The sequence below is a fragment of the Girardinichthys multiradiatus genome, chromosome 2, assembly GCF_021462225.1.
Source record: "Girardinichthys multiradiatus isolate DD_20200921_A chromosome 2, DD_fGirMul_XY1, whole genome shotgun sequence".
Taxonomy (NCBI): Eukaryota; Metazoa; Chordata; class Actinopteri; order Cyprinodontiformes; family Goodeidae; genus Girardinichthys; species Girardinichthys multiradiatus.
Window position 1 is genome coordinate 47,202,422 of NC_061795.1, and position 16,379 is coordinate 47,218,800.

Here is a 16,379-nt window from a genome sequence, read left to right on the forward strand (position 1 = left end):
GTGAGACATTTTGTGCTCTCTGGTGGACAAACCCAATTTGGTTTCCGTCACTGGCTGTCATTTATATGGACATATGTGGAATAACATCATTCTGACTCAGACTGATTTATTTTCACTCTTTGATCTAGAAACCTTCAATGTGCATTACAGTGCAGAAAGGTTTCAAGAACCGAGTTTAAAGATCCAATAAATAATGATTCCAGGCTCCATAAGGCTGCACTTTGCAGACTGGTGAATGTGTGATTTTAAACCTTTGTGACAGAACATCCCACTGCATGCGAGTTCTCACTTGCAGTGTTACAAGCTTATATCTGTGCACATAACACGAGTGGAGATTAGCATTAGGACTTGGAGTTTGGAGAGGGGAAAAAGATCACAGGATTTAGAAAATTGCTCTAGCAGGCTGCTAAATGGGTGTTTTGTCATTTGCATAACTTAAATTTATATTTCCTCCAAACCTTACAGCACCAGTTACCATCATGCTCTGTTCGCTCACATACTGTCACCCTCATCTTCATTCGTGTTGTCACCTCTCTGTCTTTCACCCCTGCTGTCTACTTCTCCCTTACCCTCCTTATCACCCTTTTTTCTTCCCCCTCTTGTCACACTTTTCCCCCTCAGTTTACCCAGCTGCTTCTTATGCCTCTATCTCCCAACACAGGCGGATATAGACAAAAGTGAAGACAGAAGGAGACGCAGAGAGGTGACAGGATTTGGAAAGGCGATGGGAAAAAGGAGGAGAGAAAAAAACAAAGCAAACAGGAGGCAATCGGAGAAGGTGAGAAAGCTGTGAGTGTGATAGAAACGCCGAGCTCTGGATAAAATCCGAGAAAAGGCACGGGGCTCGTTTCGCCTCCTCCATCGCGCCCTCACTACAGGAGCGCTAAGCTTTTTGTTTCCCTCGGCGTTGCCTTGGTAACCGTTGGCAATTTCACATTGGAGCCACATGCCCCGCTGACCGACAGCTCGCTGCAACCCGAGGCACTCGCCTACACACACACACACACACACACACACACACACACACACACACACACAGGCACATGCATTTACAAAAACCAGATTCCCCTGTTGACCAGCTGTTTGCTTCAGAGGTACCTTGAAGCTGCAGCCCACACACACCAAACTGTTGATGGCTTTGGGCAGTTACCAGCGTCTAGGTATACCAAGGTTCTAAAACCACAAACATTATCTGTCATACTGTTCCTGTTTAAATGCCAGAGTAGGTGCTGGACTGAGTGCCAGTGCTACCCCTTCCCCACTATGTGGCTGTGCACTGCCAGTCGGCTGGGTTAAAGAAGGCTGTTATACTTTCTCTTGGTTTCAAAAATGTTTTTGTGTTTGGAAACATCTCTGATCACGAAAATGACAGGTCATAGAAATATCACCTATAGGCACCAAACCGGATTTAAACACATAGTTTACATTTTGATTTAATAACATCACCTGAATTAAATGAAGTTGAACCAGTTTGTTTTCTACAGAGAGCCAACTTAGAGTCTGGTCACTAAAGATGTCTCTTCCAGTAAATGTTTGACCCTCTTTCTGTTGTATTCTGAGTTTCATCAGAGAATCACATAGCAGGGAAACACTTTCGAACTGCTCTTATCACAGTGTCTCTGCAAACATATGTCGTATATACATGTTCAGACATATACATATATTATATCGCCATCTTAATTTATAAGCACTGTTTTAAGCAGCATTTGAGAAAGTCCTTTAAAATCCCAGCAGGCATTTCTGATCTCTGGTCTTTACCAGCAGCATTGTAGACAAGACTTATACTTGCCAATTCGGGCTGGATTTAGAAACACCAGCAGGTGATAAGAAGGGCCTGACCATGTTAATGAATGAAGTCTAACTACTTTTTTCACTCAGCTATAATTGCACGAGTGACTGCAAAGTGAGTGAAAGCACAGCTCCATGTGGTGCACTGTCCTAAATTCACAACGTGATGTGGGGTGTTACAACCGATTGTCTTAATGATTCACTTTTTTACTAATATTGAAACTGTGTTTTTTATTGTTTATTACTCTGACTTTCCTTATGTTTCATACAGATGGCAGCCATATTGGATTTAGGGGCAGGGTTGGTTAGAGACCCTTGACTTTCAAAGTCTAATTCTGTAAACCTGACCTCCAAAACCCCACATGTAGAAATGGAGCACATCATAAAACACAGTACACTGTCTGATTTTAAGGGGGCTTGATTGTCAATTCAGCAGTGGTTTAACATGAATAAAGAGCTTTTAAGCCTAAGTCACATTGATTGCATCTGACAGAATATTTAAGTGTTGTTTCATCCATCATGATGCCGAAAACCCTGAATTTCAACGCAACGTCATTAACTGAGAGTTCATCTCTCTTCTGAGTTTAGACCTGAGTCAAGTCAAATGAACATTAATTTCTTTAGCACATTTTAAACAAGTCCACACAAGTTGATTAAAGTGTTTGCATAAAATCTAAACTCATCAATAGCTTAATTAGTAAAATATAAATTACAATACACCTATAATAAAAAATATTGTGAACAGTATCTTGGCACCGCATATAACTTCAATAACAATGACAAACTGTGATGAGAATTTTGTATGCAACAAAAGAAAATAACGGAGGCCATATAATAATGAGGCATCTGTAACTATATACTATATGAAACTAAACCTTGAACAGAATCGTGCCATCAGCAGCTAAAACCTGGCAAAGGAAAAGAGGAAAGAAGAACACTAACAGCATGTGACAATCATAAAACCCAGAAAAAAGTTCAATTGCTGGTGTGGAAACACAAGGACCATACCAGGAAGCCTCATTGGCCAGATGGGTGACTTTATTATTGCTGTGTGCTCTGCAAGTTTACTGTAATTGCAGCTAATACCATGTCCATATCTTAGTAAATGGAGCACCCCAAAACCAAGTCAGCACAGACTTCATCATCTAAGGTGGACAAACAAAGGTCCAAAAATGCATCTGTGTTTAGTATTTTCAGCTTTTGCATGAGCAAGTATTAGATATGTTGAAGTATTTACTTTTCCTTCACATAGAAAGTACTCCTGGATCAGTGCTTCTTTGTTCTCTTTGTGTCTCTGCTCTGTTCTCTAAAACCTCCAGTCGGTCGTGGCAGATGGCCGCTCACACTGAGCCTGGTTCTGGTTCTGCTGGAGGTGTCTTCCTGTTAAAAGGGAGTTTTTCCTCTCCACTGTCGCTACATGCATGCTCAGTATGAGGGATTGCTGCAAAGTCAACGCCAGTGACTGTCCACTGTCTCTACATGCTCATCCAGGAGGAGTGAATGCTGCAAGTCACTGACTGGATGCAATCTGCTGGGTTTCCTTAGACAGAAAACTTTTTATCCAATTTGAATAAATAACTGAATTTAACTACACTGTTCAATGATTAGGATTAATTGGAATGTATGAACCTGACTGTTGTGAATTGGCGCTATATAAATAAAACTGAATTGAATTGCATACTTCTGGGTAACAGAGAAATTAATGTTCAATTTATTATCATTTCATCATAATAAAACCTTGCAGAGTGTATTTTCTACAAAGCCACCAGCAGCAAAATCCCATCCCTGCTGTAAATCTGTTATCATTTACAATTCCAACTTTAAGTTTTCTTTTTCCATGCGAACATTGTCAGCAATAAACATTTCTCACAGCTTTTGCAACACAATTTTCTTCCCATTCATAGGTTTACATTGAGGCGATATCTCAACACCTGTTATAAAGCAAACAGTTATTGGTAAAAACATATTGACTTTAACAACCTAACTATACCTTTGACCAGATCTGCAATCCTTGTTTTCCACTGAGAAAAAGCTCAGAAATCTGGCAACGTTTCACTGGCTCACCATGCCAAGACTGAGGCCAGATGGCCAAGACCTCGTATGTTTGGACCAGGTTCACAAACTACAGGTCGTGGTCTGCAGAGTTAGACGACAAACAGAACCTGATTGTTTCTTTTACTGTTGCAGCCACGAAGGCATGGCTTAGCATTACTTATTCAGATCTTTCATCTTCCCTTGTGAAGTACAGTTTCTCTTGTTATCATCTGAACTTGAAAATTTCAACCATTTTTAAACTTCTGTTTCTTTATGGATTTTGGACCAGTGTCCTGCTGTTTAATCAAAATAAAACCCATAATCCATCAGTTCCTCCCTGTCAACGTACCTCCACCCAATTTCCATCCACTTCATGGAAGAGAACGCAGAACGGGTCCGATTTGGAGGCTACATCTCGATCAAGCAGACTGGACGCAGTGACGGATAGCTCGACCCGAGTGACGCAGTGCTGTGGTACAACACTGCGGGTACGACCATCCGGCGCCATACCCAGTGTGTAGGCCATGATTTGAGGTCACAGGGGGTCAACCTGAAGGAGAAAATGTGTGCAAACATAAGCAGAAATATTGAACAAAAGAACATTTTCTTCACAGACCAGAATAATCTTTTCAGATCTTCTAACTTTAGACTTTTAGAATCATTTTCAAAAGAAATGCATGTTTCTGTTAATAAAGAATTGGTAATACTTAAAGATGTGAGTTTTAGCTTTGTTACGTGTTAAATTACTAACATTTTAATAAAAAACTCTAGCAATAAAAATCTAATCAAGCTTATTTTTTGTCATTTCGTTGTACACCATTAAAGGACAACACAAGGTAAGTTCCTCTCCAGATGCTTCAATGTTGATGGGTGGGAATAAATTTGATCAAATTAATGCTATAATCTAGCATTAGTTCAGCCTGGAAGCAGTTTGCACATTTATTTGTGTAACCCTATTTCTGCCCAACCCTGACACTTCACATTAGATCACACCTTAGCCCTAACCTTAAAAAAAGGGTTTCCACTGCTATAGGACCAGGCTTTTGTCCCCATGAAGCCTATAATTCTTGAAAATTAGGATTATACCAGAAAAGGTTCTAAAGGGGTACATAATCAAGTAAACACACACAATCATGCAGTGCAATGAGACTAGATCAAAGCCAACCACCAAAACAAGGAGGTTTAAGGCAAAGACGGACATTAGAGAAATCATACACTTTTCAAAAATTCCTCTTAAGCCCAACCCCCAGTACTGGGGTATCCACAGAAATAATAAAATCTTGGTTTAAAGCTGATATAAACCACTTCTACGAACACCAAAAACAGTTAGAACTAAAGGCAGTTAAATCAGAAAATAAACAAACTCCTCAAAATGACGTAACCGCAAATCTCAGCTGTTCACCACACAGCTTCTACACACACACCCAGCAGGTCTGCTTACAGACATTTTATCGCAATTCACCCAGGTTCTACACAACCAGCCGCAAAGGAAGGCCAGAATTATCACTCCCATTTAAAAAACATAATTAATTAATAATTAATTATCATAATTATTATTAATGATTGTTTAGATAGAGTATGTCAATTCTCAAAAAATTCAGTTAGATTTGCACATTATTTTGAGCTCAAACTTAAAAAAAAAAAAAACCCTTTGGGCTTAAGAGGTGAAAACTTCTTGGCAGAATTTATTGTGACACAATTCTGCAGCAGCTTTTCCCCCCAACAGCCCTCTGCGTCCATGAAGGCGGTTTTATTCTCACAGCAGCATGCTGAAAGGATGCGGTCTGTTGCTAAGATACTAATGTGTCACGACCAATGTGCTCCTCTGGTTCAATCCTGTGATGTCACACTGGAGGTTGTGATGAAGATGAAAATAACAGCTGCTTTACTCACTCACTCATTTTCCGGGGATTCATCTGCTTTCGTGTTTATGGATAACTGGAATAATGCTGCTTTCAGAACAGACTGAGGGAGAAAACCAGCTGCTGACACCTGCTGCTTTCCTCAGAAATTTAGGATGAACAAACTGTGACTCCATGCATCACATCATTATGAAAAGTAGCTGGGAAAGAGCTGGAACTTTTTGTGTTGATGGTTTATTGGCTTCTTTCTCCAAGTTTTGAACCTACAAACACGGAATCTGAAAGCATGAAGCTGTATTACATCCCTTTAGATCAGCATGGTGAAGATAATCACATCCTAATCACTCTTCCTCACTGTCATGCAGGAGGGGAAACCAGAGAGAGGTCAGGTTGTTTCCCGTTTACAACACAGTGACCTCTGCACACACTCTTCAGGTCTATTTACATGTCCTGCCTGCTGCATTTGGAGCCAGAGACGTCAATAGAAGCTGAGTTCAGATGCAAACAATAATCATATAAGATGCGTGCTGACCTAATTTGAGAATAGGTCACAAATGTTGCCCAGCAAATCGTTTTTCCAGTTTAAACACAAGATTTGTATCAAAATGACACATCTGCCCCACATCCTGCCGTCTGTAACCTCTGTAACCAGCAGTCTGGGTGCACCTTTAGTTGCAGGACATTTCCGTACTCATTTTAAAAGCACACACACCAACCTGCTCTCAGATGAAGAGAAGCGGAAACAGACTCACCTCAGAGAATGAAGAGCAAGTTCTCAGGCGTTTTCTCACTTCACTGTTTGTTGTTTTTTCGCACAATGAGGAGGAAAAGCAAACATAAAACTCTGAACCACTTTTTTTGTCTAAATTCGGGTGAAAACTGGAGTTGACATTTTTGACCTGCGGTGGCTCATCCAGGGAGGCGCAACAGTGTGTCAGCAGAAAGCATCCTCGGAGCGCCGACTGTTCTGTCAGCAGCGACGGACGGAGCTCCTTCAAGTTCACGGCAATGAGGTCCTACCGGATGTTCAGATGTTTCACCGTCAAAATAAAGGTCAGTTGCAGGAAATGCGCTTTGGTTTAATGGTATCGTTTTAGGTAAGACAATGTTTGCGTACATTTTTAAGATAAATGACTTATTTTGCAGATTTTTATAAATATTTTATTTATTTATTTGCTTTAGTATAAATGCTGCACCCAGGTAATGAGGATTTTTAATTTGGCAATTTGGCTCAACACCCTGAGTGGCAGTCTTTGGGGGAGGAGCAGGTGCAAATAATAAGTCAATAAAATACCTGCTAGATGCACCCCAAGCAAGGTTAATATTATTTACTTGCAAGTGCAGTCATTAACTGTTTTGCACTCCAGCATATAGCAGGTGGCCTATTATACTGTGGCTGATATCTGATTTGTAGCTTATGATTCAAGGCCAAAAAAAGGACAATTTCAGGCTCTTTTAAATGGCATTTGTTTCTCTCTGGTTCAAAATCATCAACAGTCAATCAAAGATCACATTTGACTGTTTAGATCTTGACTGGATTGGTCTACACTAAAAACAGATTCACAATAAACACAAGAAGAGATATGAAATCTTTGTTTTGAGAGCAGGTACAATTAATGGTGGTTAAACAACGTTTTATTGAGGGTGTGCACGTTTACTGTATGTACCCTGGCCATTTTTATGTATATTTACTCCTAACAGATAAGAAATAAATTTAAGACTGTAAATGGAAAAAGTCATTTGTGACATATCTTGTACTCATTTTGTTACTTCACAAAAGTTTTAACTGCTTATGTACATGTTTTATATCCACTGGACATGTTAGTGCTGTGTTCAATCAATTAAATAATGTTCTGGCCACCTCCAAAACTCGATATTGATGGGATACACACATCATGCAAAGAACACATTTAACCCAACTTGCTAACTTGTCTTTTTCCCCATTTTCATTGCAGTTTTAAGTGCATTTTACGTATTTTTGAGGGTTCAATTTGTTTAAATTGTGAGCAAAAATGTTTTGCACTGAATTTTGTAATAGCTCAATCATTTTTGTTTTTTCTTTTAGTATTTTTGGTTCTTTTATCAGTTCTCAGAACAAAAGCCGGGAACAACAGCTGTACCACTCTTAGTAACCACAAGATGGAGCCAAGTGCTTTTATAAAAACTGAAGATTTTTCAGACGGCCGCCATTATTTCAGCTACAGCAGTTGATTTCTGTTATATTAAAAAACAATTATCCAAAAACCAGAAACAAAAACGTTTTCGAGAAACAGACATGCAGTAAAAACTTTAATATTATCAAGGATCTTCAGAGAAACTGAAGATGTAGGCAGGTTAAGAGTGATCCTATTCATCAGGTTCAGCAGTACACATAAAAAAAACCTTGTCAAATGCAGTTAAATTAGTAAAAATATGAAATTTCAAATAGATTTTGTTAAGTTGTAGGCAAAATTTCATCTTTCGTCTTTAAGATGACAGGAATGGCATACGATAAAATCAGACTGACACGTTATTGGTAAATGAAACAAAGAGCAGACAGCTTGGAATGAAAACAGAAGAAATAACTGGAGACAGTGATTTTACTGAGTGCCAAGCACAGAGGAAGCGTTGTCAACCTGAGCATGAACAAAATCCGACATTACATGAACAACCCTAAAAGCACACCTTGTTCCACTAGTAGCTGTGACAAAAAGGACAACATAATATAATAAGGTGCATAAATTCCAGAACAGTCTGGCATCATTTTATCAAGTCTTAAAACAGAAATTAGTACAAGATGAACAATATGTGAAAACTCAGTGAGAACCACACATAAATATACATAAAAATGGAGCTGCTTGTTTTTTTCCATCAAAGACCAAGAAATAAATACGTATTTTGACAGAGACCACAACCTTTAATGGTGATTAAGAGAGGAACCCCCCTGTTTACGGCAGATTATTGACTTATTGTGTTTTTCACATATGTGGCCTCTGTGTGCAAATCCACACATTCAATCAGAGCCTGCAGAAATACAAAGGAAATTATTTCTGTCCATAACTTTGACTAATACATAAAATGTGGCTTTTAGTTTCACAACAAAAACTGTGCTCAGAGATTGAAACAGTCTAAAAATAATGAGCTCATTACAACACTGACATCTGTGGCACATCACTTGGTCTGACGTCATTTCATATCATGTAATATTTTTCTGTTATTTCAGTTGAAGTACAAAAAAAAGACATTTTGTGTTTTTTTAACAATCAAAGTAACACAGGTAATTTAGTCAGTGTTACAGATGTGTGTGTGACTAACAGTTAAATAACTTGTTGCCAGAGTTTGGACCAACAGCCACAGTGTTGGCTGATTGCACCAGCTTTCTCTTGTGAAACTAGAGGCTGACAAATGAAGCAGCCACAGTTAAAAATAGACTCAAATAAATTCTCTTTCTGTATCTGAACGTCTACATTTTTCAATAAACCATCAGCAATGTTTTCTTAAATATAAATACACTCGTTGAGCAGTTTGTCCCAGAAGCAACGGTGTAGGTGCTTTTCACCTCAGTAGGTGCTGAAGGGAAACACAATTGGCACAGTTTATTCTCCTGAATCATGTTAGGTGGAGGAGAAGTTCAGCCTCCTCTCCATCTGGCTGAACCCCTGAGCTTCATTCAGGGAGACTTTATTCTTCCACAACCTGAAGGAACAAATAAGCTGTCATGAATGTACAGATAATAGCACACTAAGGTGAAAGGTTTCTAGGTGAGGTAAAGGAGGTAAAGCCATGTTCTGACAATGTCTACCTGATAACTTGTAAAGCAGGACAGGACCTTAATGCTTTAACCAGAGCCTCCACTCCTGCAGCACTCACACTGTTGCACTCCAGGCTAAAGCAAACAGACACAGAAACAAGTCCTCAAAAGACAGGTTCACATTTTACTGTCCACAGTTAAACTATATGTATCTATGGTCAGAGGATTGACTTTTATCAACATCTGCCTCATTTTTCATTGGGTATTTTAAATCATTTTCAACGGAGATAGTGGAGAAATTAACCTCTAACCATGGTGATGTCCAGGATATTGGAGGATATTTTTTGCCATCTTCTAAAGCAAAAGCAAGATGTTGTGGCTGTGCACATTCTTTCAGTTTTAAAAGGCAGGACCTTTCTACTCTGTTGTGTCAAAGTTAGGTGCACCAGTGTAACCAGCGCTGATATAGGTTAGCTTGTTACACAGGCATATGTTCTCTGAATGATTGCAACAATAAACTATATTACCAGGAAGGTCTGTATTTTTCTTGGTCTTGGTTCTGGGTTTTCGACTTGCTCTCTGGTTAGGAGGTCTTGACTACAACTGTGTTTCCTTTTGCATGCACCATCTATTCCAGCACTCACAGATACTCTTTTATTAATGATGGTGGAGAAACTTAATATTAAAAAAAGAATAAATAGACTCGACTGGAGCTGATGATAGCCAAAGTCATAAATGCAACATTCAGATATAGTTTAGTTTCACTATGAAGAAAGCAATATGAGTTAATTACTGGCATGCTCAGGTATGTGCACTCATGCAGATGTACACCTGTTACAACATTTGTAACAGAGGAGAGATCTGGGATCAAATATCATGATCCTGCATCAGGTTGAACAAGTTTTCCTGCAGACATAACTTGATTTTGCTCCAGCAGCTACACTGTGAAGCAGAAATAAGCTCGCTCCAATCTGCGAGGATGTGGAGCATTGAAAGATGTTTGAAAAGTAAGCTGGCATGACGTCTTCTAAAAGAGCAGGGCAGAGCAGCAGCAGCTGCAGCCTCTTTCCTAGTAAACTTAAATATATGATGGGAGGATTTAGAACAGAAGTCAGTCATTTAAAATCAATTACAGTCTTTTAAAGTAGTTTAAACTAAGCTAACTGGAACGTCTTCCGCTTTATCCGGGACCGGGTCGCGGGGGCAGCAGACTCAACAGAGACGCCCAGACGTCCCTCTCTCCAGACACCTCCTCCAGCTCCTCCAGGGGGAGCCCACGGCGTTCTCAGGCCAGCCGAGAGACATAGTCCCTCCAGCGTGTCCTGGGCCGTCCCCTGGGCCTCCTCCCGGTGGGACGTGCCTGGAACACCTCCCAAGGAAGGCATCCAGGAGGCATCCGGTATAGATGCCCGAGCCACCTCAACTGGCTCCTCTCGATGTGGAGGAGCAGCGGCTCTACTCCGAGCTCCTCCTGGATGGCCGAGCTCCTCACCCTATCTCTAAGGGAGAGCCTGGCTACCCTACGGAGGAAGCTCATTTCAGCCGCTTGTATCCGGGATCTCGTTCTTTCAGTCATGACCCAAAGTTCATGGCCAGAAGTGAGGGTAGGAACGTAGACCGACCACTAAATTGAGAGCTTTGCTTTTCGGCTCATCTCTCTCTTCACCACAACGGACCGGCACAGCGCCCCCATTACTGCGGCAGCCGCACCGATCCGTCTGTCGATCTCCCGCTCCATTCTTCCCTCACTCGTGGAACCTATTGTTGAGAAATATCATAAGTACTACCTCCCTCACATGGTGGGCTGCACAGTGGAGCACTTGTTAGTGCTGTTGCCTTGTAGCAAGGAAGTTCTGGGTTCAAATCCCGGTTTTTCTGCATGGAGTTTGTGTGTTCTCTCTGTGGTGTGTGGGTTTGTTCTAGGCACACTGGCATCCCCCACAGTACAACAACATGACTGCTAGCTTCATTGGTCTCTCTAAATTGTCCTTAGGTATGAGTGTGTGCAACTGTATACCTAATAAACATTTGAACTCTCTTTTTTTCAACTAATAGTATATCCTAATTTCTACCTTCCTATGATTGTTTTTCATATTCATAAAGTTTAAAAGGGCTGCTCAGCATATGAATCACCTTTATTTGTACACCAGTCCAGTAGAGGGCACTCTATCTATTAGCTAACAGTTAAATGGGGTGCATTGGAGTGACAACCGCCATCGTGTGCGTGGATGGTTCTGTGTCTCTATGTGGCTCTGTAATGGACTGGCCTAATGACATTAATCTCTCAGTCAACCCAGCACCCAGGTATGGATTGATACACTGGATGGATTAATGGATACCTCCTTGTCAGGGTTATATTCTAGGGTGTATTTCTACCCTGATAATCTCTGGACAAATCCACACAGGGGTGTGAAACGGCTCCCCAAAAAACGAGCATACTTCCTTTATTGTAGATTTTCCCCTGGCCCTGGTATTTTGCTCGGGATGCTTTCTGCCTGACATTTTAATTTATAGTTATGTTTATGCATATGTGTTTACATTAACTTACTCAATGCGAGTCAGATCGTGGCAAAAAGGTAGAACTTTAGCCAGCTCCTGCGCCACATTGTCTCCACAGTTGTTCCACCCAAGGCTGATAAAGGCGAGTAAAGAGAGAAAGCTTATTTTCTGCAGCAAAATAAATTCACAATATAATGGTCGGTGTTTAAAGTTGGCGTCAGTAACACAAATAAGTCACCATTCAACTATGTAATGTAATGACAAAGAAACAATAAATCAATTTTACATAAGCTACTGCAGAACAATTTAGATCCCAGCTCCTCTAACCCATGTGAAGAAATTCAGATCAAATCCACCAATTTTTAGTGTAAAATATGATTTCTGACTCTGCTGAGTTAATCGGTGATCTTTTAAAACAAACAAAGATGACAAGTGGGTCCTGTTTGTATGTGTAATGTGTTAAATTCTTCATTTTTTTACCCCACATCCTGTATGAAGGGACAGTGGCGCAAACTGGCAACGACAGCAACCAGCTCTGAATCCCCCACAGAGGTCAGCCTGAATGACGGTTAAAAAAAATCCATCAATTCCTCCTTCAACACAACCGAGATCAGATTCCTGGACTAACAGACTTACTGGATCTTTCTAAGGCTCTTTAGGTTCATTATTGCTTTGGACAGACTGAGCAAGCCCTCGTTTCCGATTCTGTTTTCTGAAAGACTAAATAAGAAGCACATCCACATTAAAAACATAGATGCCATTGAGAAGATTGGATAAATTGAAATAAATCCATAGAAAGAAGAAGTAGCCAAGAGAATCTTACTCTAACACAGAGAGGTGTGACATTGATGGGAGAACAAGAGCCATTCTGGCAGCAGTGAGGTCACCAAGAAGGTTACTGGACAGACTGGAACAGAAGAACAAACACATGTTTTTTTACCCGGTAACTTTCTATAACATACATTCTGATTAAGACATCCAGTAAAGTTGGAATGGCTTCCAGTGTCAAAGAAAAATTCATATTTATTCTTCAGATGAGCAAGAAGATACTACAGAGACTGGAAAATATGTTCTTACTGGAGCTCCTCCAGATGGCTGCAAGTCCTCAAAGCCTCCAGCATCTTCTCTCCTGAAGAATCACTCACAAGATTCTTGGAGAGACTGGAGGAGAAAAACAAAGAATGTTCAATGTTGAATGAGTTGATACTGTTTTAGCACAACATTTTCAGAGCAAGTGAGACAAAATGTAATTTTTCATTCAAGCTCATAACAATCAGTCATTTTCTACCGCTTATTCCATAATGGGTCATGGGGAACCTGGTGCCTATCTCCAGCAGTCTATGGGCAAGAGGCAGGGTACACCCTGGACAGGTCACCAGTCCATCACAGGGCAACACACAAACAACCATGCACACACTCATTCATACACCTAAGGGCAATTTTAGAGTGACCAATTAACAGGCATGTCTTTTGACTGTGGGAGGAAGCTGGAGTACCTGGTGAGAATACACACATACACAGGGAGAACATGCAAACTCCATGCAGAAAGACCCCTGGCAGGGAATTGAACCCAGGACCTTCTTCCTGCAAGGCAACAGTGCTACCAACTGCGCCACCGTGCAGCCCAGCTCATGACAGATTTGATTTAATGATTTCACTAGACTTTGGTACTTTCCAATGTCTGTGCTGTGATTAAAATCTAAAACATTTTCTTAAAGTCTGTGAATGCATCAACATCATGTTCTTTAATGCAGGTTTTTTCAGTTTAGTAAAAATCAGATGAAGTCTTTTTGTTTGACAGATATTTGGTTCTTCTGTCAAACTATAATTCATTCATTTTCTGCTGAATTGAAAACTTTTTTCAAAAAGCCTGCAGCACTTTTTGACTCTTATGGTCAATGAGGTGGGTGAAGTTGTCAAACTTTGTACGTAACTAATAGTAGCACTACCTCAATATGTTTTACTCAAATAGAAGTAAAATGTATGGTGCAATAAAACACTCCTAGATGTAAATGGTTTCAAAACATAAGTCAAGTACATGTAACCAATTACTACCAACCTTGGTTTATTCACTATATTATTTAATTGTAAAGGTACAATAAAGTATAGTGGATTGGGAGAGTGGTGGTCTAGTGGTTAGAGAGCAGGGCCTTTGCATCCTGGAGGGACCACGAGTTCCCCGGATTGAAACAGGACCCTGGCTCACCGTGGCAGCCCACTGCTCTCTTCTAACGGGGACAAAGTTCGTTGGAATGTATAATTGCAGTGACAAATAAAGGTGTTTATATGTTTGGAAAAAAAGACAGACTCGGCTGATTTAATAAGGTTTGTTGAACTGGACTTTCCTGACAGGAAGTAAATATCAGGAATTTGGAGATCTTTATCTGACACTGACATCTGGAGATAGAATCACAGTGAAGGGTTATATTCTTATCACTACATGCAGTTTGCATGTTTCCCCCATGATTCTTAAACTGGTGCATAGTTGATTGTCCTGTGTTTCTGTGTTGCTCTCTGATGGACAGGTAACCTATCCAGGGTGTACCCCTGCATAGATAAGTGGGTATAGAAGATAGATGACGGACAGTTTCCATTACCTGATCTTCCTGAGGTTTTTCCAGGCAGGAAGGATTCCAGTCAGCATCTGTATGCCTCTATCTGCCATCCTCCACCCACCCAACCTGAAAATAACACCAAACTTTACTAAATTTATCTTTGTTTCATGGAAGACAGACACTTTCGAATAATCAAAATCACTTTCGGCGAGGAAAACAACTAACTCTATCTCCTGTATCTGTGTGAGTTCCTCCATCCCAGCCAGGAGGTCCAGAACAACATCAGCTCCTGATTCTCCTGAAGGTTTTACGATTTCATTCAGCCTTTTATGAACACAAATACACAGTTAATCCACACATTAAATTAATGTTAGTGTAACTTCTTTTTTTTATTCAAAATCAAACTGCTGAAAAAAATCCCCCAGGAGAAGTGGTTTCATATTTGTTACCTGCTTTTAGATGCTATATTAGGGCTACATGATTTCAAGAAATCATTTAATTACGATACCATTATTTCAGTGATGATTACCTTTATAGCTATTCTTTGGGCATCTTTCTTTCCTTACAATAACACTTTTCCCCATCACCCACTGTGAGTTTTAGCATCTCATCCACTAAAGAAGCACAGGTGTGGGAATAAGGGGCAGCAGGAGTCCTTCCCACTGACCAAATGTGCAATTCATCACACTGATACTATGATGATGACTGCAATTCAATATAGTGTGCAGTTTTATACTAAATGCACACATCAGGTATTTGTTTGTCATTTGGAAACAATTTACTACAATCTTCTTAGTATGACAGACCTTGCTTAGTGAAATTACTTAGTGGAAGGAAATCCTACAAAAGTATCTGGAGCCGCTGAAAGATCAGTGAACAGCACCAAGCTGTGCAACATGTGATCAGGTTTAAAACTGACAGATCTAAGATGTTTAAATGAAAATATTAAATTAACCTGAAAAAGCTCTGTTTTTATTGCTCAGGAAAACAGATCTTTTCTATGAATTGTTGCAGTTTATGTTATCATTTTCACTGTCAAAGTGCTTTACATTAAACCCTTCACATTCTGTTAGGGTAAAAACCACAGACCTCAATGTACTTATTACAGTTTTTAAGTGACAGGTGAACACAAACTAGTACATAGTTAAGAAGTGGAAGGAAAAAGCTACATGCTTTTCAACGTTTTTAACAGACAATAACATCTAAAAAACGTAGAATGCATTTGTTTTTACTCCCCTTTATTCTGATACTCTTAAATAAAGTCCGCTGCAAACTACAGCCATCAGAACTTCAGATGTCCCCTCATTAGTAAATAGAGACTACCTGTGAGTAATTTATTCTCAGTATTAACGCGGCTGTTCTGTGAAGCCCTCAGAGGTTTGTTTGAGAACATTAGAGAGCAACCAGCTTTTTGAAGACCAAGAAACACAGCAGACAGGTCAGGGAGAAACATCTGGAGGCGTTTGAAGCAGGGTTAGGTTCTAAAGCAAGTCCCAAGCTTTGAACATCTGACAGAGCTCTGTTCAGTCCATCATCTGGACATGGAGAGAGGATGACTGTCCATCTAAGCTGACAGGCTGAGCAACAAGTGTGTTAATCAGAGAAGCAGACAAGTAACTCTGGAGGAGTTGTAGAGTTCCACAGCTTGAGTGGGATATCTGTCAACGTGGCAATTACTGGTTGTGCATTCCACAAATCTCACCTTTATGGAAGAGTGGTGAAAAGAAAGCCATTGATGAAAGATAGCCATTAAAAATCCTGTTTGCAGTTTGCAACTTTTGATTAAACGTGGCCTGCATGCAAAATGTTATGTGTGTCCACCACACCCTGAACACACCACCCTCTCTGGTAATGATGGCAGCATCATGCTTTGGGGATGCTTTTCTTCAGCAGGGACAGGGAAACCCATCA

General features: G+C 40.2%; 2 protein-coding genes across 4 annotated transcripts in view; both read right to left on the minus strand.

The window, feature by feature from the left end:
• Positions 1-6,632, minus strand: part of cpne2 (copine II) — a 63,128-nt gene extending 56,496 nt beyond the window's left edge. The window contains exons 1-2 of one of the 2 annotated variants that reach the window (XM_047385398.1): positions 6,437-6,632; positions 4,172-4,372 (exon numbers count right to left, since the gene is read on the minus strand). In XM_047385398.1, coding sequence (XP_047241354.1) covers positions 4,172-4,348 — 177 coding nt within the window. In that variant the 5' untranslated portion in view covers positions 4,349-4,372; positions 6,437-6,632. The remainder of the gene's footprint in view (positions 1-4,171; positions 4,373-6,436) is intronic. The other variant, XM_047385391.1, reaches the window with a different exon arrangement.
• Positions 6,633-7,960: 1,328 nt separating this feature from the next.
• Positions 7,961-16,379, minus strand: part of nlrc5 (NLR family, CARD domain containing 5) — a 48,159-nt gene continuing 39,740 nt past the window's right edge. For both annotated transcript variants that reach the window (XM_047385380.1, XM_047385375.1), the window contains 9 exons: positions 14,694-14,792; positions 14,511-14,594; positions 12,991-13,074; positions 12,737-12,820; positions 12,550-12,633; positions 12,394-12,471; positions 11,963-12,046; positions 9,466-9,549; positions 7,961-9,359 (listed from right to left, as the gene is read on the minus strand). In XM_047385380.1, the coding sequence (XP_047241336.1) occupies positions 9,278-9,359; positions 9,466-9,549; positions 11,963-12,046; positions 12,394-12,471; positions 12,550-12,633; positions 12,737-12,820; positions 12,991-13,074; positions 14,511-14,594; positions 14,694-14,792 (763 nt within the window). In that variant the 3' untranslated portion in view covers positions 7,961-9,277. The remainder of the gene's footprint in view (positions 9,360-9,465; positions 9,550-11,962; positions 12,047-12,393; positions 12,472-12,549; positions 12,634-12,736; positions 12,821-12,990; positions 13,075-14,510; positions 14,595-14,693; positions 14,793-16,379) is intronic.